The sequence below is a fragment of the Meles meles genome, chromosome 1, assembly GCF_922984935.1.
Source record: "Meles meles chromosome 1, mMelMel3.1 paternal haplotype, whole genome shotgun sequence".
Taxonomy (NCBI): Eukaryota; Metazoa; Chordata; class Mammalia; order Carnivora; family Mustelidae; genus Meles; species Meles meles.
In genome coordinates, this window is record NC_060066.1 from 26,230,608 (window position 1) to 26,258,529 (window position 27,922).

Consider the following 27,922-nt stretch of genomic DNA (forward strand, 5'->3'; position numbering starts at 1 on the left):
ATTAGGGGAACTGATTATGGGAATTTGTGGTTGTTTAACTAGACACGGGTGTATTGCTTCTCTTATTGTATAACTACAATATATATGGCCATAATGCCCCTAATAAACTCGGCACTGTTGGACATCCTCCTCAGTGTTCCTCCTGCCCCCATCTCTTTGTCTCTTTAACTTCTTCTCACTATCCTCTTACCCTCACGTTTCCTGGTCGATCTGTCACGCCGGCCGTGACAGCTACTCCATGTAAGAGCTATGAAAAAGAACTTGGATTTCTGTTCCAGTAGTAAACATCCCTGCATTATGAAAGCCACTGCACCAAGAGTTAACAGAGGTGAAAAACAAGGTCTTTTGCACAGAAGATTATAAGTGTGTATGCTTCTTTTTTTTTATTTTTTTTTTAAGATTTTTATTTATTTGACAGAGAGAAATCACGAGAGAGGCAGGCAGAGAGAGAGGAAGGGCTCTTCGTTGAGCAGAGAGCCCGATGCGGGACTCGATCCCAGGACCCTGAGATCATGACCTGAGCCAAAGACAGCAGCTTAACCCACTGAGCCACCCAGGCGCCCAGTGTGTGTGCTTCTTGAAAAACAAAGCATGCCATAGAATTGCCAAGTAGTGTGTCACTCAAAGAAGCAGTATGTCCTATCAGGAAGCTGATTCAATTAACTTCAAAGCAATCATTGAATTGCTACAAATTTGCTATTGCTGTAAATTTGGTATCGCTGTGAAGTTCTTAAAATGTTTGTAACTGCGCTTTCTATCAGATCACGAGCACTTGACCACCTTTATACATGTATTGTTCAAATAAATGTTCTGTGAAGACTACAGTCCATTACAGAACCCTGAGTGGAGGAATTGGGAATACTTCTTACAAAAAGAAGTGACACATCAGCTTGGCTTTGTTTAAATGAATAGAATTTCTTCAGGGGATGTAAGAAGTAATAACATTGTAGACTTGGAAAACATCATAGAAATAAGTGGAAAATGATAAAGGGTGTAATACATTCAAAGAAGAACAAGATTTGTTTTCTGGCACAAGTTGCATGTCTACTGCATAAAATGTACTGGAAAAGAAATCTAGGTCCTCACAGTTTGGAATTTATTCTATAGGAATCAGAGATCAGGTCTTTTAATGAAGTAAAATAATCGAGTCTGTCTTTTAGAAAGATAAATATAATAACACTAAGATGGATGGGACACAGAGAAAAATCAGTATAAGGAAGGAGTTAAGCAGCTATTTGTAGTTCTAGAAAAGATGGTGATGAAGTATTGGGTATTGGGAAGAGAAGAAAAGAAGGAAAATGGAATGTTTCAGATGAGAAATACACAGGTCTTGAGGAGGGTTTACATCTGTATGGGAGGGAAGTGGATGGATGAATTAAGAGAAGTTAGCTCCACTAAAACATTTTATAGAATGTCTAGCGAGCAGAGAAACATTTACTCTAGAAATAGGAGATAGAAAAAATGGTAATGTAAATTTGAAAGCTATCAGCACAGAAATGATTGTTGTAGTCAAAGTAGTGAATTAGATTAACTATTCGGAGAGAACACTGAACAAAGAAAAATAGTCCATATAATCAATTTATAATTCTGCTACCTAGGGGTCAAATGCAAAGGAAAAAAAATAGAACAAGAACACAGGGTATGGAGCATAATGATTTAAAACAATTAGGTAAAAATCAAGGGAGTTCAGGACTGTGTAAGGGAAGGCAAGATAATTTCAAATAAAGCCTATCGATACTTTCCATTACAGCTAAGAGATAAGTATGTGGAAAAAATGAAGAGATATTAGATTTAGCAATTAGGAGTTCATTTCTGGCACTGAGAAAGCAATCCAGTACCCAAATGAAAGAAGTCAGCTGTAATACATTCAAAAGTGAATGGGAGGGGTGCCTGGGTGGCTCAGTCATTAAGCTATCTGCCTTTGGTTCAGGTCATGATCCCAGGGTTCTGAGACTGAGTCCCACATGGGGCTCCTTGCTCAGCAGGGAGCCTGCTTCTCCCTCTACCTTCTGCTCCCTCTGCTGTGTGCGTTCTCTTTCTCTGATAGATAGATAGATAGATAGATAGATAAATAATTTAAAAAATAAAATACTTTCTGGATTGCTTAACCCATGGCTTTGTTTCTTACTCTTTGTGGATTTTTGTTAACATAGTATTACATAACTAGACCTGTCTCTAATTAAAATAAGTTATAATGCCTTACACTGTTATTCATAATTAATTTTCAAATAATGTTGAAAATATTGAGTTAGTGAACTTTAGGGTATAAAAAATACTCTTACTTTGATAAGGGGCATAATGTCCTAATATACATTTCACTGTGGTTATAATTGTACAATTTTGAATTTAAATCTGTTTGCAAAATACTTTATTGCTAAAATTTTGCATGCAGTATAGACTCACTTTTAAAATGCAATTTCTCTTTTAGTGAAGACGTGTGGCTCTAATCTTCAAGGACCAAGTGGCACCTTTACGTCTCCCAACTTCCCATTCCAGTATGACAGTAATGCACAATGCGTCTGGGTCATCACAGCAGTGAATACAAATAAGGTAAGGGAAAACCAGCTGCGGTAGAAAAGCATAATCATAAAGACAAAGGCAAAGAGATCATGAGGAAAATGCAGTAAAGACAGTTCATAACTGAAGTATGATTTCTGCAGTATTTTCTACTTACTATCTAAACATAAACCTATATGAGAATTTTGGAAAAAAAAAATTTTAAATAATACAGTTCTACTCCCAGTTACTAACATAAATAACAACACATTCAAATGATAAATTAATGTTTTCTGAGATATATGTATATTTTTAAAGATTTTATTTATTCATTTGACACAGAGAGAGATCACAAGCAGGCAGAGAGGCAGGCAGAGAGAGAGGAGGAAGCAGGCTCCCTGCGGAGCAGAGAGCCCGATGTGGGGCTCGATCCCAGGACGCTGAGATCATGACGTGAGCCGAAGGCAGCGGCCTAATCCACTGAGCCACCCAGGCGCCCCTATATTTTTGAAGGTTATAAGTACATATTTCACTTCATATCTTTTCTTCTCAACCCATCATTCAGTTTTGGTATATAGCTTACTTTTCATCATTCAGTTTTGGTATATAGCTTACTTTTGTTTCACTGTTTCTCTATTACCATAGATCATACATTATTCCTTATTATAAGAAGTTGGTTTTAATGTGGTCTGTACTAATGGAGGATCCATATTGTGGATATTTTAAAAGGTTAAGATTGTCTTTCTGTTTCAATAGAAATGAGTAATACATCTAAACATGCATATCCCACGAAACTTTGAATAAAATTATGTTGAACGAGCGTAGGAACAGCTGAAAACTTAGCAAGTTTTCTTGTCTTCTGTCTCTCCTTCTTCTCCTTGTAAGAAGGACCTAACCAGGCAGAATCAAAATTCGTCTCAGATTGTATGATATCGTTTCTGGGTTAAATTAAGGGAGTTTCATAGTAGAGCACATAAAACTGGTTCAGACTGTAGTTCAAATACTGATTCAGAATTTACTGTCACCTTTGATCAAGTTATTTAACCTCCCCGTAATTCTGTTTCTCTATCTATTAAAAATGTGGATACTAAGGATATGCATTTCATAGTGAGCTGTGAAAAATAAATGAGGTAATAAGTACAGAGGGCTTAATATAGAAAGGACTTAAAACACATTAACTCATTGTTATTAGATAAAGTATGTTCTACCTGCCAGGATGTTTTAGGTTTTTTTGTTCATAAAACCTAATCTTGATGACAGCAGTATGGTTTTAAAAATCAATTCAAGGGTCAGTGACACTTACCTCATAGAAAAGTCCTGATTTATGAATCAGAAGAATTAGATCAGAAGCTTATGCTGTCCCAAACCATCTGAGTAAACTTGGGAAAAATCACTGTATCTAAACTTTCAACTACATAAAGGAAATAATTTTACTCACCTAACTTGTGTCATCAGTTCAATTCACCAAACATTTATTTGTCATGTATCTTCTCTGTGCAAATTATGGTTTGTTGAGAAAAATTTTTTAAAAATCATGAAGTACTTGAAAAACCAAATTACATTTATTGAACACTTAGCAGTATGCCAGATACTATTGACAGCACTTTTTATTAATTATTTAATCCTCATAAGACTCCTGCTGTGAAATGGGTACTTTTACTGTCTACACTTAACACAGAGGCTGAATAACTTGTTTAAGATCACATAGCCAGCAAAGGTCAGAGCTGTGTTATTCACAATGATACATCTCACAGGAAGGTATAAGTATCTTATACCAAGATAAACAGGAAGTAAATTCATTACAGTATGGAATAAACACATTGTATCAGTCTTACATTGAGATAGAAATCTTTTTGTGTCATGATAATTACCTATAATTGTCATCAAAGTGTGGTAATTATCTTCTGTTCTATAAGATGTCGGCTTTGCTAAGTTTAATTCATTCTCACTTACTGAGACACCTGAGGTTTCACAGAGGTTGTCACATTTCTCCTTGTTTATCTTATCCAATCTGCCAAACTTTTATCTCTTCTTTTTCTCCTAAAAAAAATCCAATTTTCTAAGGAAGACATAATTACTTTCACTTTTTTGCTATTTTTATCAAGTAGCTGAATGAGGACATTAATTTTTGATCTGTTGGTTTACCTCTATTTTAAGATATCCTTATAGTAATTGGCGTTCAAGCATTTTTACCTGTGACCCATTGTTAGAATTAAACTTTTTTTTTTTAAAGATTTTATTTATTTATTTGACAGAGATCACAAGTAGACAGAGGCAGGCAGAGAGAGAGAGAGGGAAGCAGGCTCCCCACTGAGCAGAGAGCCCATATGGGGCTCAATCCCAGGACCCTGGGATCATGACCTGAGCTGAAGGCAGAGGCTTTAACCCACTGAGCCACCCAGGCGCCCCTAGAATTATACTTTTACACTGTGGTCCAATTCACTCACATACACACACACAATGCCACAAAATAACATTTTCCCTTAATATGTGAATACACTTCTCTGTTTTTTATTCTCATCTATTGTGATCTGTTTGTTTTGAAAATCTTGGTCATGCTTCAATAAATGGATTTCATGATGCATGTTATAATGGATTTTAACATAGTTTGAAAAATTGTGTTTTGCTTCTACAGATTCCTAGATCAGAACTCTTTTGAGGGGGAACCTGGGTGGCTCAGTTGGTTGTGTCTGCCTTCTGCTCAGGTCATGATCTTGGGGTTCTGGGATTAGCCCTGTGTAGGGCTCCCTGCTCAATGGGGAGCCTGCTTCTCCCTCTCCCCCTGCCACTCCCCCTGTTCGGGATCCCCTTCTCTCTCTCAAGTAAATAAATAAAATCTTAAAAAAAAAAAAAAAAAAAAAAAAAAAGAACTCATTTTGGAAGTCAGTTGCTGGCATGAACCATTGGCACACAGCTTTTGGTGTAAACTTCAATGAACCAAGATGCTTAACTTCAATATCTATGATTTTCTTCATATATTATTGTTCAAGTTTTTCTTTCTGTTTGATGATTTTTTAAAAGATTTTATTTATTTAACAGAGATCACAAGTAGGCAGAGGCAGGCAGAGAGAGATAGGAAGAGAAGCAGGCTTCCTGCTGAGCAGAGAGCCCGATGTAGGGCTTGATCCCAGGACCCTGGGATGATGATCTGAGCCGAAGGCAGAGGCTTTAACCCACTGAGCCACCCAGGCACCCCTGTTTGATGATTTGTATTTTTAAAAGATTTTATTTATTCATTTTTGAGAGTGAGCAAGAGAGAGAGAGAGAAAGAGAATGAGCACAAGTGGCAGAGGGAGAGGGTAGAGGCAAGCTCCCTGTTCAGTAGAGAGCCTGATACGGTACTCCATCCCAGGACCCTGGGATCATGACCAGAGCCAAAAGCAGACACTTGACTGACTGAGCCACATAGGTGCCCTATGTTTGATAATTTTAAAAGCAATCATGGTGTTCTAAATGTCCAAAACACTTATATGACTCGTGGCAAAAACTTTGAGATTTGAAGCTGGATGAAACGGAATGGAACTGTTTTCAAATCTGGGTTATCCCTTTCACTAGTAATACAGCTGTAGACAATTAGGGGTTTTGAATCCTCTGAAATAGTTTATATTTTTCATCTATTCGAGGTAATTATATCGTATCATAAAGTTGTTTTACTGGCTAGATAAGAAAATATGAATTATCTCATTCAAAGTAGAATAATTTTAAAAGACATCTATCATTGGCAAATGATTCCATCTCATTAAGAAAGACTGACGATTCTCAGACCTGTGCCCCTAAAGCAAATAATACACTATATGTAAAAAAAAAAAGAAATATGCTTGTCTTTAGTTATTTGTTAGATTTGTTATGTATTGATGCAGAATAAAATGTCCCTCTGTACTATTGTCTTCCATCTTTGACTATTCAATTGATTAATTTATAGGTGACAAAACATTAAATTAGTCATTTTTACTGCTCAGATTACACACATCACCATTAAGCTTACTAGATAAAGTATAATGACTGAACATTACAGTCTTAAAGTAATATATGTTATCAGGGTCACTTCATACTCCATCCCCAAGCTTCTATAAGGGAAATTTGCCTCTAATTTTAGAATTTCAATGATGAACATAATTGAGGGTTTCTTCAAAACAGTAAGTTAAAATATTAGAACAAATGCTTTAGACTAGCCTGGTCATCGAATTAATTATTCTTGCATTACGATATGCATTTAACATTAGCTTCATATGTGAAGTAAATACTTTTCTGCCTTGAATTTTTCCTTTATTTTTATAAGGATGATCTCCCTTGATTTAATTGGTGTAGTGCATTTGTCTTCAATCTGATGTATGTGTGTTCTGGGGTACACAAACGATTCCCGGGGTGTACACGGGGGAAGAAGTGGGGACAGAACCCCATTTTCATGTATTCTGCTTTTAATACTGTCCTGCTTGAAGACTCTCTTCTGTCTGTTTGTTCTCTTTTATCACTTTCCTTTTCATTATTGTCTTTCACAGTTTCAAAAGAGTGTCATGTATTATCTTCCCAGCTGAAAGGTTGACGTTTTACAATATTTGAGTGTAAATAAAATTCCAGAGATCCAGACTAGAAAATTCTACATGCACATGGTTCCTGAGGGGAGAGTCTTTTAGAACAAAACAAAAAAATAGATTCACTAGGAAATATTTGAAGGAGCTATTGCCTATTTCTTCTAAACAAACTTAAAGAAAGTCCCACCTCTTTATCTCTTTATGTATGCATGTATTTATTATGTATCTGTCATCTGTCTACCCACTTATCTTTGAATTTGTCTGTATCTCTGTTTATCCTAGAACTAGAATTATACATAGAATTATAGAGTAGTCTGACTTTTTGAACACATAGAATTTCCAATTTGTCTGATTGATTTTACAGTTTCTGCACTTAAAATATACAGTGGATGTTTTCTAAAAACAAAATGGACTAATGTAAGATTTTAAGGAAACTATATTTAGAGCATTTGTAAAATTACAATATAGAACTTGCATCCTTTGCAGCTACTCACACTTAGAAAAAAAAAAAATGTCTATTTAAAACTGTAGGAGAGTGGGGCACCTGGGTGGCTCAGTGGGTTAAGTCTCTGCCTTTGGCTCAGATCATGATCTCAGGGTCCTGGGATCGAGTCCTGCATCGGGCTCTCTGCTCGTCAGGGAGCCTGCTTCCTCCTCTCTCTCTCTGTCTGCCTCTCTTCCTACTTGTGATCTCTCTCTGTCGAATAAATAAATAAAATTAAAAAAAAAACTGTAGGAGAGAACAGTTATCAAAATGCTTTGACCTATGTCTGCAAAATTGTTTCAGAGCTGTCTAGACCAGTATTGTCCACTAGAAATATGTGAGTCATATATAGAATTTTAAATTTTCTAATAGCTACATTTTTAAAGATGAAATTAATTTTAATGTTATATCTTATTTAACCACAATGTTATAATTTCATGTAATCAGAACAAAATTATTAATGAAATAACTTACTGTATGTATTTTTTCATTTTAAATCTTTGAAATCCAAAGTGTATTTAACACTTAAGGGACATCTCAGTTGAGATGAGCCATATTTCTAGTTCTCAATAGCCACACTTTGCTGGTGGCTAACATCATACAGGGAAAATATCGAACATCACCACAGAGAATTTGACCCTCTGCTTTAGGAAGTATGAGTGGTGATGATGGTTAGTGGTTGGTCTTAAGGAGAATAAACATCCCATTGCAAGGGAATTGCCTCAAGTGAAGTTTTGGTAGGGGCTTCAAGGGAAAAGTAGAAGGGATGCTTCCACTGGCAACTTGGGATTTTAGCTTTTCCTTACTTCCATAACTACCCCATATCTTTATTTAGTATTTTTTTTTCATTTTTACTGAAGTCAGCCAAAATAGTTTTCACTTGTCACTTGTCACTTGTCACTAAGGAACCTTGAGGCAGGTGGTTAATGATATAGTCATAATTTTTATTGTCTCTTGACCTAGTATAAAGAATCTATTGAAATATTTAGCTTTGCTGTTTGCTCTCTAACATATTTTACCATATACTGCAAATTGATGATATGCTCCTCTATCTTCATCAATACTGGGATAAAAGGGATCTAGCTCTTGAAAACATATGGTGATGTCAGATTCCTTTACTCTCCATTTCTTGGATTTCTAATAGCTTTTTGAGAAGTGGGTCTTCTAATGTAAATATAAATTAATAGTAATGTCAAAATAGATTTTTTTAATTGAGTAGTTTTTTTTTTTTTTAAAGATTTTATTTACTTATTTGACAGAGAGAGATCACAAGTAGGCAGAGAGGCAGGCAGAGAGAGTGAGAGGGAAGCAGGCTCCCTGCCGAGCAGAGACCCCGATGCGGGACTCGATCCCAGGACCCTGAGATCATGACCTGAGCCGAAGGCAGCGGCTTAAACCACTGAGCCACCCAGGCGCCCCTAATTGAGTAGTTCTTCAGTATAATGTGCAGAACTGAGATAAAAATGTTGTGGAATAGAATTCTTTCTTACTTTTTGACCAGTTCTTGTTCTAATTTTAAAGGGTTGCACTTTTATCCACATAGGATGACTATTTGTAAGAATAATACTGATGTTTCCAGGATGTCAGAAAACCTCACAACTGAGAAAATAAAATCCATGGGGAGATCAGTAATAAAAGATTAAATTAACCAAGCATAGAAGATTACAGTTCAGAGAGAATGAAGATAGGCACATGAGGTTGACTTCACTTTAGATTACAGCTCTCTCTAGGTTAGCAGAAGTCTAAAATGTCAGAAGAAGGAAAATTGGTCACCAGAAGAATGTGAATTGACTATGGCTTAAAAAAATGTTAGGCAACTCTAGCCAAAAGCACGTTTTTTTTATTCTAGTACTATGAATTTTTAAAAATATTTTATTTATTTATTTGACAGAGAGAGAGAGAATCTGAAGCTGGGTCCACATTGAGCTCAGAGCCAGACTCGAGGTTTAATCCCACCACCCTGAGATCATGACCTGACCCAAAGCTAAGAGTCAAATGTTCAACCAACTAAGCCACCCAGGTGCCCCCAGGACTATGAATATTTAACTTGTTTCTAAATTTGGCTCACATTTGTACCTCATGATTCAAAGAATACTGTTTAACCTAGGTATAACAATGATGACGGTTCAGGGACTGGCATGATTTTATTTTATTTTATTTTTTTAAGATTTTATTTGACAGAGAGAGAGACAGCAAGAGGGGAATACAAGCAGAGGGAATAAGAAAGGGAGAAGCAGGGTTCCTGCTGAGCAGGGAGCCCTGATGCAGGGGCTCAATCAATGCCTGTGATTGATCCCAGGATCCTGGGATCATGACCTGAGATGAAGGCAGATGCTTAACAACTGAGCCACCCAGACACCCCAACTAGCATGATTTTAAGTGAATCTATTTAAGAACACATTCTGAATGTTCTTGACCTCTTTATAAGTAACTTCCTTCTTTTTTGTTTTGTTTTAATTTTATTTTTTCAGTGTTCCAGGATTCATTGTTTATGTACCACACCCAATGCTCCATGCAATACATGCCCTCCTTAACACCCATCATCAGGCTCACCCATCCTCCACTCCCTTCCCCTCTAAAACCCTCAGTTTGTTTCTCAAAGTCCACAGTCTCTCAAGGTATGTCTCCTTCTCCGATTTTCCCCAGTTCACTTTTCCTTTCCTTCTCCAAATATCCTCTGTGTTATTCCTTATATTCCACAAGTAAGTGAAACCATGTGATAACTGATTTTCTCTGCTTTACTTATTTTACTCAGTGTGATCTCCTCCAGTCCCATCCATGTTGATACAAAAGTTGGGTATTCATCCTTTATGATGTCTGAGTAATATTCCCTTGCATATATGGACCATATCTTCTTTATCCTTTCACCTGTTGAAGAGTATCTTGGCTCTTTCCACAGTTTGGCGATTATGGACATTGCTGCTATGAACACTGGGGTACAGATGGCCCTTCTTTTCACTACATTTATACCTGGTAGTGCAATTTCAGGGTCATAGGGTTGTTATATTTTTAATTTTTTGAGGAATATTCACAGTTTTCCAAAGTGGCTGTGCCAACTTGCATTCCCACCAACAGTGTAGGAGGGACTTTCTCCACATCCTCTCCAACATTTGTTTTTTCCTATCTTGTTAATCTTTGCCATTCTAACTGGTGTAAGGTCGTATCTCAATGTGGTTTTGATTTTAATTTCCCTGATGGCTAATGATGATGAATATTTTTTCATGTGTCTGTTAGCCATTTGTATATCTTCATTGGAGAAGTGTCTGTTCATGTCTTCTATTTTTTGACATGATTATCTGTTTTTTGGGTGTTGAGTTTGGATGTTGAGTTTGGGGTGTTGAGAGTTCTTTATAGACTGTTGATATCAGCTCTTTGTCTGTAATGTCATTTGTGAATATCTTCTCCCATTCCATTGGTTGCTTCTTTGTTTTGTTGACTGTAGGCTTTGCTGTGCAGAAGCATTTTACCTTGATGAAGTCCCAAAAGTTCATTTTCAATTTGTTTCCTTTGCCTTTGGGAGATGTGTCTTGAAAGAAGTTGCTGTGGCTGATGTCAGAGAGGTTACTGCTTATGTTCTTCTCTAGGATTTTGATGGGTTCCTATCTCATGTAGAGGTCTTTCATACATTTTGAGTTTATCTTTGCATATGGTGTAATAAAATGGTCGAGTTTCATTCTTCTATGCATAGCTGTCCAATTTCTCCAGCACCATTTATTGAAGAGACTATGTTTGTTCCACTGGATTTTTTTCCTGCTTTGTTGAAGATTATTTGACTATAGAATTGAGGGTCCATATCTGGGCTCTTTACTCTGTTCCACTGGTCTATGAGTCTGTTTTTATGCCAGTATCATGTTGTCTTGGTGATTACAGCTTTGTAATAAAGCTTGAAATCAGGCAATGCAATACCCTCAGCTTTGTTTTTCTTTTCAACATTTCCTTAGTGATCCAGGGTCTTTTCTGGTTTTATACAAATTTTAGGATTGTTTGTTCCAGCACTTGGAAAAATGCTGGTGGTATTTTGATCGGGATGGCATTGAAAGTATAGATTGCCCTGCAAGGTATAGACATTTTAACAATGTTTATTCTTCCAGTCCGTGAGCATGGAATGTTTTCCCATCTTTTTGTGTCTTCTTTAATTTCTTTCATGAGTGTTCTGTAGTTTCTTGAATATAGATCCTTTACCTTTTGGTTAGGTTTATTCCAAGGTATCTCATGGTTTTTGGTGCTATAGTAAATGGAATTGATTCTCTAATATCCCTTTCTATAGTTTCATTGTTAGTGTATAAGAAAGCAATTGATTTCTGTGCATTGATTTTGTATCCTGCCACATTACTGAATTGCTGTGTGAGTTCTGATAACTTGGGGGTGGAGTCTTTTGAGTTTTCCACATAAAATATCATGTCAGCTGCAAAGAGAGAGAGTTTGACTTCTTCTTTGCCAATTTGAATACCTTTTATTTCTCTTTGTTGTCTGATTGCTGTTTCAGGGACTTCTAGTACTATGTTGAACAACAGTGGTGAAAGTGGGCATCCTTTTCGTGTTTCTGATCTCAATGAGAAGGCTCTCAGCTTTTCCCCATTGAGAATGATATTCATTGTGGGGTTTTCACAGATGGATTTTATGAAGTTGAGGAATGTTCCCTCTATCCCTATACTTTGAAGAGTTTTAATCAGGAAAGGATGCTGTATGTTACCAAATGCTTTTTCTGCATCAATTGAGAGGACCATGTGGTTATTCTCTCTTCTCTTAACGATTTCTATCACATTAATTGATATGCGAATGTTGAACTACCCTTGCATCCCAGGGATAAATCCTGCCTGGTCATGAATAATCTTTTTAATGTAGTGTTGGATCCTATTAGCTAAGATCATGTTGAGAATCTTGGCATCTGTATTAATCAGGGATATTGCCTGAAATTCTCCTTTTTATGGGGTCTTTGCCTAGTTTGGGGATCAGGGTAATGCTGGCTTCATAGAAAGAGTCTGGAAGTTTTCCTTCTGTTTCTATTTTTTGAAACAGCTTTAGGAGAATAGCTATTATTTCTTCTTTGAATGTTTGATAGAATTCCCCAGGGAATCTGTCAGGTCCAGGACTCATTTTTTGGGAGGTTTTTGATCACTGCTTCAATCTCATTACTAGATATTTGTCTATTCAGGCTGTCGGTTTCTTTCTGTTTCAGTCTTGAAAGTTTATAGGTTTCCAGGAATGCACCCATTTCTTCTAGGTTGCTTGACTTATTGGCATATAACTGTTGATAATAATTTCTGATGATTGTGTCTGTTTCCTTGGTGTTAGTTGTGATCTCCCTTTCATTCATAATTTTATTAATTTGGGTCCTCTCTTTTCTTTTGGATTAGTTTGGCCAGTGGTTTATCAATCTTATGGATTCTTTCAAAAATCTAGCTTCAGTTTTGTTGATGTGTTCTACTGTATCTCTAGTTTCTAACTTGTTGATCTCTGCTCTAATCTTAATAATTTCCCTTCTTGTGCATGGGGTTGGCTTAATTTGTTGTTGATTCTCAGTTCTTTGAGGTATAAAGAGAGTTGGTGTATTTGGGATTTTTCAATTTTTTTGAGTGAGGCTTGGATGGCTAGGTATTTCCTCCTTGGGACCACCTTTGCCATATCCTCTAGGTTTTGGACTGATGTGTCTTCATTCTCATTGGTTTCCATGAATTTTTTAAGTTCTTCTTTGATTTTCTGGTTGATCCAAACATTCTTGAGCAGGAAAATCTTTAGCTTCCAAGTGTTTGAATTCTTTCCAAACTTTTTTCTTGTGATTGAGTTCTAGTTTCAAAGCATTGTGTTCTGAGAATATGCAGGGAATAATCTCAGTCTTTTGGTATCAGTTGAGACCTGATTTGTGACCCAGTATATGGTCTATTCTGGAGAAAGTTCCATGTGCGCTCAAGAAGAATGAGTATTCTGTTGTTTTAGGGTGGAATGTTCTATATAGATCTCTGATATCTATCTGGTTCAATGTGTCATGTAAAGCTCCTGTTTCTTTGTTGATTTTCTGCTTAGATGATCTGTCTATTGCTGAAAGTGGTGTGTGAAGATCCCTTAAAATTAATGTGTTCTTATCAATAAGACTCTTTATTTTGATTAACAGTTGGCTTGTGTAGTTGGCTGTTCCCATGTTGGGAGCATAAATATTTACAATTGTTAGATCTTCTTCATGGATAGACCCTTTAAGAATTATGTAGTGTCCTTCTGTATCTCTGGCTACAGTCTTTAGCTTAAAATCTAATTTATCTGTTATAAGAATTGCTACCCCAGCTTTCTTTTGAGGCCCGTTGGCATGAGAGATAGTTCTCCATCCCTTCACTTTCAGTCTGGATGTATCTTTAGGTTCAAAATGCATCTCTTGTAGATAGCATGTGAATAGGTCCTGTCATTTTATCCAGTCTGTCTTATTTTTTATATAAGAATGTAGTTTTTATATAAAGTGATACATGGACAGAGTTTTGATCTAAGAGTCAGAAGCCCTGAATTCTGGTACAAGTCATTTTGCATCCCTGAATCTCAGTCTCCTCTTCTTCAAAGCAGGGATAATTATCCTTGCCTTGGAATGGGAATGTTGGAGGATCACATAAGTCAATAAACAACAGTACTCTCTACATTGAACATTATCTTATAAATTTAACATATCACATATGTATATTATTTATGCTATCTCTTATTTCAAAGAAAATTTTAAGTGGATGACATCATCAAGTAGACCATAATACATATGTTGAGCTAAACTGAGTAATTAAGGGTGTTTAAGCATAAGTAGTATCTAGCTCATAGTGGATACCCAGTTAAACTTTTTTTTTTTAAGATTTTATTTATTTATTTGACAGACAGGTATCACAAGTAGGTAGAGGGGCCGGCAGAGAGAGGAGGAAGCAGGCTCCCCGTGGAGCAGAGAGCCTGATGCGGGGCTCGATCCTAGGACCCAGGGATGATGACCTAAGCCAAAGGCAGAGGCTTTAACCCACTGAGCCAGCCAGGCACCCCAATACCCAGTTAACATTTGTTGTATAAATGAAAGAACAAATAGATAAGAATAAGTAGTGCATACGGAATATGTGAGAAATTATTAGGCATTTTGATCGAACATAGTCTAAAATTATTTTGCAACAAGTAGCAAATATTTTAGTGGCAATTATACTGCTTTATAAATAAATATTAACTCTTTATGACATATTAAGTAATACTTATACCTGTATATTATTTTCTCAGCACTGTCATAAAGCATACTTACTAGGATTTTCATATAGTTCTAATAAAATTTCACCATAACACTTTATATGATTACATATGTAGTGCATTTTGTTTCTGTTGAAGAGACATAATAGATGGGAATTTTCCCTTTACCTTTCATAGACACCTGCCACGGAATTAAAGCAGGTCAAGAAGGACAACCTTTTCTAATAGGGAATATTATCCCTTTCCAGGCAGGTCATTCTATTATACTGTTTATTTTTGAAATGATAAGTATTAAGGGTCTATTTAATGATGCAGTAAAATAATTAAATTATGAAATATTTTATTCATATATTCACTACAAACATTCATGGTTTTTGTTTAGACCCATAAAAAAAAAACATTCAAGTCTCCTCCTCATAAACTCTTCAGGCATCAGAATATACCCTTGACTGCCACCCATAACACTGTCATCAGAAGCCTTTCCATATTGTCACTGTTCCATCATTGCAGCTAGCCTTTTGCCACTTCATTTAGCCTGCTCACTTACAAGCACTGGTTCTTCGTGCCAAATAGTCAGAGTTTTGGGACCCATGCCAAGCTTTGGTGCCAGGTCTGAGACCTCAGCCAGACATGGGAAGTGTCACTTTGCTGCAGACTGCAGCTATCTTTTCTGCAAAAAAGTAGCCTGAACACAAGAATTTATATACAAGTGATGTATTTAAAAAGTATACTCAGAAAACTATTAGAGAAGTGGGGGAAGCAGGACAGGAAAAAAGTTAAACGAGGGTAAAATTTCAGGCAAAATTCAAGCTGCAGCCTAATCCCATGCCTGTGTAAATTACACCTTAGAGTTTGTTCCAACTAGGTACAAAGGAGCTGGTCTTTCTTCTACATCCCATAGTCATGGGCCAAGGATTAGCCAGGTCCTTCAGGGCTCATGTGTGGGCATAACAGCTCCCATGGACTGAAGAAAGCCTCCTAAAGACTTGTATCTCTAGGCACTTAGAGGTAAATGAATATGGAATATAGCAAACAGATGACAGAAAGGACAAGAAATATTTACAAGAAACCGGAATGAGCACTGATAGTATGTGCTACTGTTGAGTAGGAGCCAGTGAGAGCCACCCCGAGGCAGCAGTTCAGGACAAATCAAAGCCAGGTTGGTAGCCCTATCAAGTCATGATTCAGAAAAAGCCTAAGAGTAAAGTGCAGATCTTGGTATACAACAATAGGCTGGAAACCAGGGAAAATCAATTGTAAGATTCCTCAAGCCAGGGAAAGTGGCTGTGTTTACCCATTTGTAGAGTATCATAGCGTTAGAAGGCAATGTCCTCACCAATGAAATGTGTTCTCTTGTCAAATGGTTTATTTAGTTGAAATATTTTATTTAAAATGAATTACTCAGTGCAGGCATAATGAATAAGCATCTATAAATAAGTATCAATAAGTAAAAAATAAAAAGATACATTCCACAATGTTAAGAGGATTATCACTGAATAGAGGACCAGTAGATAGTAGATAGTTATCCCCTCCCACTAAACAAAAAATTCTGTTTTATTTCAGCAATATGTTATATTTTATATAAAGACTTGGTTTAAACAATAACAAATTAGTAAAGTGAAAAAGAAAAAAATAGCCATAGAACAATTGGCAGTATTGATTACTTCCTGCTTCTTGAAACTTTCTCTTCTCCTGACTTCTTTATTCTGTCATATCCTGAATTTTCCCTTTCTCAGTCTTTTCCCAGTACTCATCTTTTCTGCCATCTCCTTTAAATTCAATTTCCTCCATGTTCGGAATTTAACTATATTTTTTGTATTCTTCTTCTCTTCCTTCACACATCTAAATACAATGTCCAGCTCACAAATATGTCTCAAAGTCGCTTAACTTTCTCTCACTCAAGTTGTCATTTTTTTTCTTCTATGGATTATCAGTCACTTCCCAAATAGTGAATTTTTGTCTCATTTTCTTACCATCCTAAGTTTATCCATAAATAAATTCAATGTGAAATTTTATTCTAAAATGAAATGATATCTCTTTTCTTGGTAAAATATTTAAACAGATCCATGCAGCTTCATGGATGAATCCATCAACAGCCTGAACTTGTCTTATCTCTCAAGGCTGCTGCCCCAACACTCTCCACCAGTATGTTACCGGAGCCCTCTAGTTTGGAGGACACGCTGCTCTCTATACTTCCCCACTCTGTTTGCACCTCCCTAACTCCTGGCAGGGTTTATTCCTGGTCATTCTTTAGCCCTCAACTAATGTTTCACTTTTCATGGAACACTTTCCCGTCCTCTCACCAGATTGACTTAGAATCCTACTCCGCATATTGGTCACCAGTTGTCATATTATATTGTAATTATCTGTTTACCCATCTGTTTTCCTTAATTTCCTTAATTAAAAAAATTTTGAATCTTTGCATCCCTAACTTCTGGTATTGTAGCTATCATGTGATAGTTATTAAAAGAACTGGTTAAATATTTCTAGGCAAAAATCTTACTGGTCTATTTACATTTGGTAGCTCTTCCTTGGAACTTCTCTGATGCTTCTGAAAAAAGGAGACAAAGTATGCAAAATACAAAGTGGTTTTATTTCGTTATGTTTTTTTTACTCCTCCTCCCACTGCTAACTGTTGGGTGTCGCTAACACTTTAACCTCAATATTATAATTGTTTTTGAACGATATGCATAATGAGAGCTGTGCTGCATGATAATTAAGCATAAATATTAAGTGAGTCACATAAATAGTGATAATTAGTATACTTGATGCAGCCAAGTAAAGTCTTTTGGGGGTTGGCATAAGAGAAGAAAATAGGAGACTGGACAAAGAAATCCTTAATTAGAAGTACGGGAATATACAGTCTTGGTTAAGATTAGGTTTGGCTGTCAGGCTGTCAGTGACAGAAAACCTCTAATGAGAGAATTGAACAGGATATGTATATGGTCTGTTAAGTCATGGTTGCTCTGCTCTGGGAATTCCTCAAGGACTTAGGCTAATTATTACTCTACCATTCCCAGGATGTAGCTCTTGCCCTCAAGATCCACAATTGTGTCTTAAGCTCCAGCATGGTGTTTCACACATTTCAGGAAGCAGGATGGGGGAAGTGATAAAGAAGAAGAAGGACAAAGGACAAGGACAAATGCAAGCTATTTTTTTTTTAAAGGAATGGCACTATTTTTTTTTAAAGATTTTATTTGTTTATTTGACAGACAGAGACCACAAGTAGTCAGAGAGGCAGGCAGAGAGAGAGGAGGAATCAGCCTTGCCACCGAGCAGAGAGCCTGATGTGGGGCTCAATCCCAGGACCCTGGGATCATGACCTGAGCAGAAGGCAGAGGCTTTAACCCACTGAGCCACCCAGGCGCCCTACATGCAAGCTATTTCTTAAGAAAGGTTCTGAAAACCTGCTATCACACACACACACACACACACACACACACACACACACACACACACACATTTTTACCATAACTTAACAACATGATCATACGCAGCTGCAAAAAAGATGGAAAGTACAGGCTTTATTTAGGGTAACTTGGTACCAGCTAGAAATACTACAACCATGGAAGAAAGGGTAATACAATGTTTGGGAAAAGTATGACAACTTCTGTTACAAAATTAATATGGTAGGCACTATTCTAAGCTCTTTTATGTATCATCTCACTTAATCCTCCCACCGACTATATAAAATATTTGCCATTATTATGTCTAGTTTATATGTACAAAAGTAAGTTTAGAGAACTTAAGTGACTTCTCTAAATTTGAAGGGTAAGTGAGTGGCCACATTAAAAATTACTTATAAGGGGCGCCTGGGTGGCTCAGTGGTTTAAGCCGCTGCCTTCGGCTCAGGTCATGATCTCAGGGTCCTGGGATCGAGTCCCGCATCGGACTCTCTCTCGGCAGGGAGCCTGCTTCCCTCTCACTCTCTCTGCCTGCCTCTCTGCCTATTTGTGATCACTCTCTGTCAAATAAATAAATAAAATCTTAAAAAAAAAAACTTATAAGAGTTATGATGGCTGGACGATATGATGATGATGGTTCTATTGCTGCTGTAACAAGTTTCCATAAGCTTTGTGGCTTAGAACAACCCACAGTTGTACCCTTATGGTTCTGTGGGTCAGAAGTTCAGTACAGGTCTCATTACAATAAAATTAAGGTGTCAGCAAGCTCTGTTTCTTCCTGGAAGTTCTAGGAAAGAATGCTTCCTGTTTATTTTGTTGTTGGAAGAATTCAGTTCCCTGTGGTTGTAGGGTCAAGGTGCCCAGTTGTTTTGCTTATTCTCAGTGAAGAGTCATTCCCGGCTCCCTTCCTCCATCTTCAGATTCAGCAAAGACGTCTAGTCCTTCTGATACCGCATTTCTCTGGCACACTCCTCTGCCTTCTTCCTCTATTTTTAAGGACTTGTGTGATTTGATTGGGCCTACTTGGGTAATCTAAGATAAATTTTCTCTCTCAGAGTCCTTAAACTTAACCACATTGGCAAGTCCCTTTTCAACATGTAAAGAAATTGATTCACAAATTTCCTGGATTAAGTCATGAAGCCATAGGGAGGTTATTATTCTGTCTGCCACAGGTGGGAATGAGGAAGGGCAAAGAAATTGGAGAGAAGAGGGTTTTTAAAGGATGGTGTCTTCATCCAGCAGAAGGGAGCTACTCTAATTACTATTCAAGATAGAGAAAAGTGAGAAAGACAAAATTTGAATTTTTTGATTTTTGTCCCACTTTGTCACTTTTTTCTTCCCAGAAGGATCCCTTTATCTATAGACAGATTTAAATATCATTCAGATCTAAAATTCCTATTTCACACCTTTCACTCTTTATCCCTAGCAGGATTATATTTGGATTATAGGAAATAAGGAATAGAAACACTGATGTACATCTTCAGTTGTTAGTGTAGAAAGGTGTAGTGGGTATCAAGTTGAGGTAACTTAGAGATACAGTATTCAAACAGGGAATTTCTTTCCTGCTTCTAAAACTCACCATCTAAACATTATGGTCTTTAATGGTGAAAAATACAGGCAGAAAGGGAGAGGGCAGTAAAATAGAAAATAAGAAGAATCTTTTGTTGGAAAGAGACATTAAAACATCTTCAAGCAAAACCACAAACTTCTCACATTTATTAATTAAAGGGTCGGCCTTTTAATCATCATTCATCTCAAGTGAGAGTTTTTTTTTTCCCTTTTTATTAATTTTTTCAGCGTAACAGTATTCATTCTTTTTGCACAACACCCAGTGCTCCATGCAAAACGTGCCCTCCCCATCACCCACCACCTGTTCCCCCAACCTCCCACCCCTGACCCTTCAAAACCCTCAGGTTGTTTTTCAGAGTCCATAGTCTCTTATGGTTCGCCTCCCCTCCCCAATGTCCATAGCCCGCTCCCCCTCTCCCAATCCCACCTCCCCCCAGCAACCCCCAGTTTGTTTTGTGAGATTAAGTGAGAGTTCTGGAATGAGCAGTGTTTGTCCATAATATTGAGAAAGAGAGGGATGGTTATGAGTTATAAACTTGTCTGACACAAATATTTAACATCAAATAGCTTGTGTAAATATCTATCTGTGTTAGCAAATATTGTTTGCAATTTTAATTTATCAAAATCACCTAAATGCAGTAATATAATGAATTATTTTTAAGTGAAATAATTTTTAAATAGTTATAATTTGATGTATGCAAGATACTGTACTGGTTTTAAAAATACTTAAGCTGAGTTTATTCATAGTGTATGAATTATTTTTTAGTAATTTTAAACAAGTCTTAATATAGTTTTTAAGATTGTATCTCTTTTTAGTTGTAAAAGTTATAACTCTTTAAAATCTGTTTTTTTTTTGTAAAAACCATTATTTTTCTGATGTATATTTTTGTGCATGAAGAAGTATAAAGGACCAGACCTTAAAATCTCTCTTCTTTGGATAGGCTATCTATTTATTCTACAAAGCATTATATTTCTCTTATTCTTAAAATTACATTTGAATTACTCATTTCTTTATCACATGCATTTTAGTTGATTCCATGATTACATGACTGATATACTAGACTGCAGTTTTACTAAAGTTAGGTGTAGCTTCATTTTAACATCTTAAAGACCGAAGCAACACACTTTTTTTTTCACAGAGAAGTATTTCCACTAATTATTGACTTTCAGTGTTTTACTTTCTCTTGAAGCTCATGAATCCCTTATTGCACAGTTTAGAATAAAGATAAATGATTATTTTACTTCATTTCTATATTTTCCATCCTTAATGCTAACATTTCCTCCTACTCTAACATACAAATACAAAAGATGCCTATGTATATACAAATATACATTCTGTATAATGGTAAATGAATCACAGATCAGGACCAAAAACTTATATGGGCTTATGTTTTCTCAGTAGTAAAATAAAAATAATACTGCCTTTTTTATGAGGCTTTTGGAAGGATTATATGAGGTCATACATGCAGTACACCTAGAACAGTCTCAAATAAAAAACATGTTTATAAAATGTTGATAATAATATTACTACTGCTACTACTACAACTGATATTACCACCATCACCACACCACACCGCACCAAAGCACATCACACCATCACCACACGACGCCATGCCACAACCCACCACACCAGCACCACACCACACCAGCACCACAGCACACCACTGTATTCTGAGTGTGCTGGTGCATCATGCCTCCACCACCAGCGTTTGAGCTTAGGTTCCTGCTGTGCAGCTAACACATGCTCTCACACATTTCAGAACTTGGAATATCCTTGCGGAGACTCCCTGCTGATATTAGTCATCAGAAGCCATCAGCAGATGTTTCTAAGAATTCAGAATAGACTTCTGCCAAGAGAGACTGAAAAGGGAACTGGAGAGAGCTGTGAGCTTTTGCTTTCTGCCCCTGAGATGTCTTACTGCAGAGTAGAAGGTTATCTTAATGACAGCCTCAGAGTTATGAGATCACAGTTACCATTCTGGGACATTGTTTCCTGCCCAGCTTCCCAGCACCTCGACAACAGCTGCAGCTAGCTAGTGAGGAGAAAGGAGTGCAGTTTTGTTCGTAATTATCCAGTACTTGCTCTTAACATTATAGGTAGTTTAGCTTCTGGGCATCTTTAACCAATGTGGAGGAAAGTCACTTGGAGAATCTGGTTATTCTCAACAACCAGAGTCATGCATGGTGCACATATTATCAAAGTGCACAATTCGGGTAATCTCTTTGCTCTGCATTACATATATTGTTTGCATTTCAGCCTCTTCCTGACCGAACCCAATAACATAACCAATCACATTGCGTGATACAAGGGGAAAAGATAGCAGACAGAGCAAAGTCTGCAGATACAGGATGTGGTACCTCTTTTTTTTTTTTTTTTTGCTTATAACCTCTTTATAAACTCTAGTCTGTGATGTTCTCTATCATACAAGAGCAACCGTATAAAATGTTATATATCTTAGAGTGACCAGATGAGCACCTATATTATAAATTCTGAATTTGTCGCAGGGAATCCTACATTTTCACTGATTAGAAAGCTGGTCTACAATAGAGTCAATTAAAAAAAAAAAAAAAAAAGACTAATTTCCTGCCTTTAGGAAGCTTCCAGCTAGGGATTTAAACAAAAAGAGAAGAGTAAATGCAAAAATTAACAGTCACAACTTGAAAGAAACACTGTGGTTGGAATAAAAGAGAGCCTGCTTAGAATTGTCAGAGAAGGGGCACCTGGGTGGCTCAGTTGGTTAAGCAACTGCCTTTGGCTCAGGTCATGATCCTAGAGTCCCAGGATCCAGTCACACAATGGGCTCCCTGCTCGGCGGGTGGTTTGCTTCTCCCTTTGACCTCTCCCTTCTCATGCTCTCTCCTCTCATTCTATCTCTCAAATAAATAAATAAAATCTTAAAAGAAAAGAAAAGGAAAGGATTGTCAGGCAAGACCCTTCAGAGCAGGGGAGACTTAAGACAGCATTGAAGGAGGACAAAAGACTTAGCAATGCAAAGAGAAGGGTGTCTGGAACAAAATTAAAATTGTTTGCAAAGGTCCATGAAGACCTTGCTGTCTCCTAGAACTTAAAAGATGACAATGATACTGTGGCATAGTGGGTAAGAGCATAATTGAAAAAATAGAGGAGGTAGAGCTGAATAAGACCCAGATCATACAAGGCATTCTGGAATGTATCCAAAAATGTAATGAGAAGTATGACCTAACCAGCTGCCCTTTTACTTCATGCAGGTTTCTCTCAAATGTCACCTTCTTTCCTCCATCACTGACCATCTCCTTCACTCTCTGTCTCCATGCTTTTTCTTTATAGCATTCCATAACACCTATGAATATTTGAAGACCTTAAATTACATTATAGTTTATAATACTTTTGTATTGTATTTTGTATCTTTTGTGTATTTCTGTAATGAACAGAGGAGAGTTTTTCCATACCCCCAGCAGTAGAAAAGGGTGTGGTAAAGTGTAGGTTCTAAACTGATATTCATAGAATGAATTAAATAAATTTAGAGTGTTTTCGTAGAAACTTACAGTATCTGATTTACATTTCAATGTAACATCTAAAAATTAAGTTGGAGACTTATTAATTGAAGTGTAATTCTCAAAAAAGGAAACAGTAGTATATCTACCTCTCTTCACTTTTATCCCAACCACTTGCCACAAAGAGTATTCCTTCATGGACCGAGAACCATTCTTCCTGGATAGCTGTGGCAAGCAGCGGTTTCAGTAGCAAATAGTTCCTATTGTACCCTGACTTCTTGGACTTCTACCTAAATTGCTTACTTGATAAGATAATTTAGGAGGTAAACAAGGTTTTCTGCAAATATTAACTGATAAAAAAAATCCATTAATCAATGACTAGAAGAAATTAAATAAACAAAATCTTGACAACAAACACTGAGTTGAGAAGCTAATATGTAGCCTGCTTCCTCTTGGAAGTCATATGAAAAAAAAAATAAGAATAAACTGAGGATGAGAATTAGAACCTATTCTGTGGTTCACTATATATGTGTATAGTATCTGATTTTTCACTACCATGTTTGTATATTTAATCATTTTGACCTAATAAAAGTTTTTAAATATTTTATTTATTGTTCATTTGAGAGAGAGTGAGAGAGCACAGGCCGGGGGCAGGGAACCAGCAGAGGGAGAGTGAGAAGTGGGCTCCTCACTTAGCAGAGAGCCTGATCAAGGCTCAATCCTGGGACCCAGGGATCATGACTTGAGCTGAAAGCAGACAACTGACTGAGCAGCCCAGGTACCCAAGATCTAGTACAATTTTTAAATAAAGCTTTAAGTCAAATATCATCATAAAAATAGATATATAGAGAGAAATAGAGAAATAAGTACTCTAGATCAAGCTGACCTCATTATTGACAGACAAACCCAGTAAAATAGCTCTTCTTGTAAAATTCACTTTAATAGACTCATTTATATTTGTTTTCAAAAAGTTTTGATGTGTGCAACCTAACATATACAAATTTATGATGAATAGCCTCCTAAAACCAAAAACATTATCTGTAAGTATTTCCTTCAAAATTCTTAAGTTGAAGTTGGTAATTTATATGTATTATGAAATCTGCTGCCATCTATGAGGGCTTTCTCTGTATCAAGTACAATATGTGTTTTTTACAAACTTTGTTTAATGGAATGCCAACTTCAACTTTAGGCAGTATGAATTATCAGCACTCTTTTATAGATATCAGAGACTTTTTCCCCAAATAACACAACATTCATTGACAAAGATAGACTTAAAATGTAGGCATTGCTCATGCCCCTAGCTGTATCACCCTAGTCTCCCAAATATGCATAGCTTGGTATTAATATTAAAGCATCATTAATTAATTTATTTAAAAACATCATCGAAGATCCATTTGAAAGTTATGCTGATTATATTAGCACAGAATGTTTTTTTTTTTTTGCATTGCTAACAGTGTTCATTTTATTAATTTTTTTTTTCTCATTTTATTTATTTTTTCAGCGTAACAGTATTCATTCTTTTTGCACAACACCCAGTGCTCCATGCAAAACGTGCCCTCTCCATTACCCACCACCTGTTCCCCCAACCTCCCACCCCTGACCCTTCAAAACCCTCAGGTTGCCCCAACCTCCCATCCCTGACCCTTCAAAACCCTCAGGTTGTTTTTCAGAGTCCATAGTCTCTTATGGTTCGCTTCCCCTCCCCAATGTCCATAGCCCGCTCCCCCTCCCCCAATCCCACCTCCCCGCAGCAACCCCCAGTTTGTTTTGTGAGATTAAGAGTCATTTATGGTTTTGGGAGGGAGACAAACCATAAATGACTCTTAATAGCACAGAATGTTTTATATAATGATCAGAAGCTAGAGATTTATGCAAGCATAAATAAATGACAGAAAAGAACGAAAAATTTTGTATATTGTATTGTAGATTTAATATTTGATGCGTTTTTTCATTTTTATGTAGCTTCTTCCCTTCAGTGAAACATTTGTAGTGCCATATTTAATCTGTCATTGTTACATACCAGCAAACCCCTAAAGGGGAACAGTGTACAGATACAAAAGGCATAAAAAATAAAACAAAGCTGAAAGCTTTTAACATTCCATCAATATCTTCTTGTGTCTCCAGAACCCCCTTTCGCCTGTCTCTAAAATATGAGCCCTTGTAAGAATTGAAACTATTAACTGATGCTGGCAGCAAAATGGGTGAACCTGAAGAATTCCTTAGGCTGGCACATCCCATTTTTGAATGGTCTAGTCCAGAGTCTTAGAATATATCTTCTATAATAAAAAGTCCTTGAAACAAATAATACATTATATGTTAATAAAAAAATCCAAGTATAATGTTACAGTGTATAATCTTTCTGGAATATGAGTGATTAATGATTTCCTCTAAAATAAGATGAATTCAAAATGAATAAATGTTGGATTTGCATGTGTCATATTTGAGACTTTCATATCTTTCACAAATTCCTTGTATATTTACCTTTGTATATTTCCTTTTTACAAAGATAAGCAAATTCAAATGATTACTAAATAAGTATTGAACATTAATTTTCCATACACACACACACACACACACACCCCACACCCACATAATACTCATATAACACATATCACAAAAGCAGTCAAATTTTTAGGATTACTCTAAAATACATGTTTTTTAATCAAACACACTGCATATTCTGCTTTGTCTAAGTTAGACTTTATACCCAATACAATTTGATTAAATAGTCCTGTGATGTATGGCTTTCTTTAAAAAAAAAAAAAAAAAGATTTATTTATTTGAGAGACAGCATGTAGGGGTAGGGGTAGAGGGAGACAGAGACCCTCAAGTAGACTCCCATTCATCCCAGAGCCCCACACAGGGCTCCTGGAGGGGCTTGATCCCACCACTGACTCTGAGATCATGACCCCAGCAGAAACCAAGAGTCCCATGCTTAACCGACTGAGCACCCAGCTCCCCAAAGCATAGATTTTTGAGTTGGCTTTTGAATACCACTTTTTAAAAATTAATTCATCCATCCCTCCATCCATTCATTTACTTGTGTTAGTAATCACTATACCCAGCATGACCCAGAGATCAAATACTGTATGCTGTTCTGACTGAGCCAGGCATGCCATTAAATAATGCCTTTATATATACATATATAAAGAGGAAAGGGGAAAAATTACTATAATCATTTTTATTTGGGGTAAAGAAATCCACTGCTTTCAGCACCTGCTTTCACACCCAAGTTTGGGTCTTGATCTCTCTAACTCTGCCCTGCTCTTTTTTCCTCAAATGCAGATTGTTCCCACTGCCACATGGAGCATACAAAAAGCAATTACAGCCCTGTCAACACTATATTCAAAACTCATTATTCGCTGCTTCTCATTTAGAAGATAAAGCTCAAAGTCCATAACATGATGGGGTCCCTACATCTATCTTTTGCTTTCCTTCTCATCACTTCCTGTTTAGCAGTTTATATTACAGAAACAAAAAAGGATATATATTTTTTTCCATTGTGACATTTTTGTGCTCTCCCCTAGAAAGATCTTACCCATTTCTCTACCTTACTTTGTACTGCATGGGAATTCCTTCTTTGAGGAAATCTTTCCACTTAATGCTCCACTTGGATTCGATGGCTCTCCTCTCTGCTTCCATGTGATCCCGCATGTCCATATCCCGAAGCACATAAGATGTGGTATTAGGCTTTAACTTGTTTCTGTCTTGTCTCCCCATTGGACTGCGATTGCCAAGGTCTGGAAAGTATATGAAAAAAGAAGTGCTTTAATTAAATGTCAAATTGATTATGTAACTCTACATTGCCTACCTTAAACTTAATTAAACTTTGTGTATTTTGTATATATGCATATATTATGCATTCTGGATTTCCTCATCTGGTAGCAAAAATACTTGTAAATATCTGAGTGAATTATTGTCATTCTGAAACAAACATAATGGAGAAAAGCTGCTTCCAGGAAAGATAAATTCTTAGCAGCATAGAGTTTGGAGAAGGCTCTCTTTTCTTTGAATCATAGTGGGGTTTTCAAAAAAAGAACTTCATTTTCAGGATCATGGTGAACATATGTGAACAGCTGTTTTATGATGATTAGCTTATCATGGCTAATAATAGCTGCCATCTATGAGGGCTTTCTCTGTATCAAGTACAATATGTGTTTTTTACAAACTTTGTTTAATGGAATGCCTACTTCAGCTTTAGGCAGCATGAATTATCAGCACTCTTTTATAGATATCAGAGACTTTTTCCCCAAATAACACAACATTCATTGACAAAGATAGACTTAAAATGTAGGCATTGCTCATGCCCCTAGCTGTATCACCCTAGTCTCCCAAATATGTATAGCTTGGTATTAATATGAAAGCATCATTAATTAAATTATTTAAAAACATCATCGAAGATCCATTTGAAAGTTATGCTGATTATATTAGCACAGAATGTTTTATATAATGATCAGAAGCTAGAGAAATACTGAGGAATTTCATTAGCTTTCAGATTTGTGTTGATGCAAAGAAAATACAGATTTTACCATAGAAGATAAAATAGCTGAAACCAATCTATGCTTCCTATACCTTTATCCCAAGAAATCGACCCAATAATTGGATCTTAAATTTCATAACTTAAGGAATCGACATAGTAATTGGTTCTTAAATTTTGTAACTTATCTCCTCTTGCCATCACGTCTTAATACATAAGACATATGTCCCACATCATACGACATATTTACAAACTGTGTTATTATATATCAGGTATTTGGCAGGCAGACAGT

The 27,922-nt window shown here is 36.5% G+C and overlaps 1 protein-coding gene across 2 annotated transcripts in view; it reads left to right on the plus strand.

Annotated features, from left to right (window-relative positions):
- CSMD3 (CUB and Sushi multiple domains 3) overlaps positions 1 to 27,922 on the plus strand; it is a 1,273,428-nt gene that overhangs the window by 629,494 nt on the left and 616,012 nt on the right. For both annotated transcript variants that reach the window (XM_046025880.1, XM_046025873.1), the window contains one exon: positions 2,429 to 2,550. In XM_046025880.1, the coding sequence (XP_045881836.1) occupies positions 2,429 to 2,550 (122 nt within the window). The remainder of the gene's footprint in view (positions 1 to 2,428; positions 2,551 to 27,922) is intronic.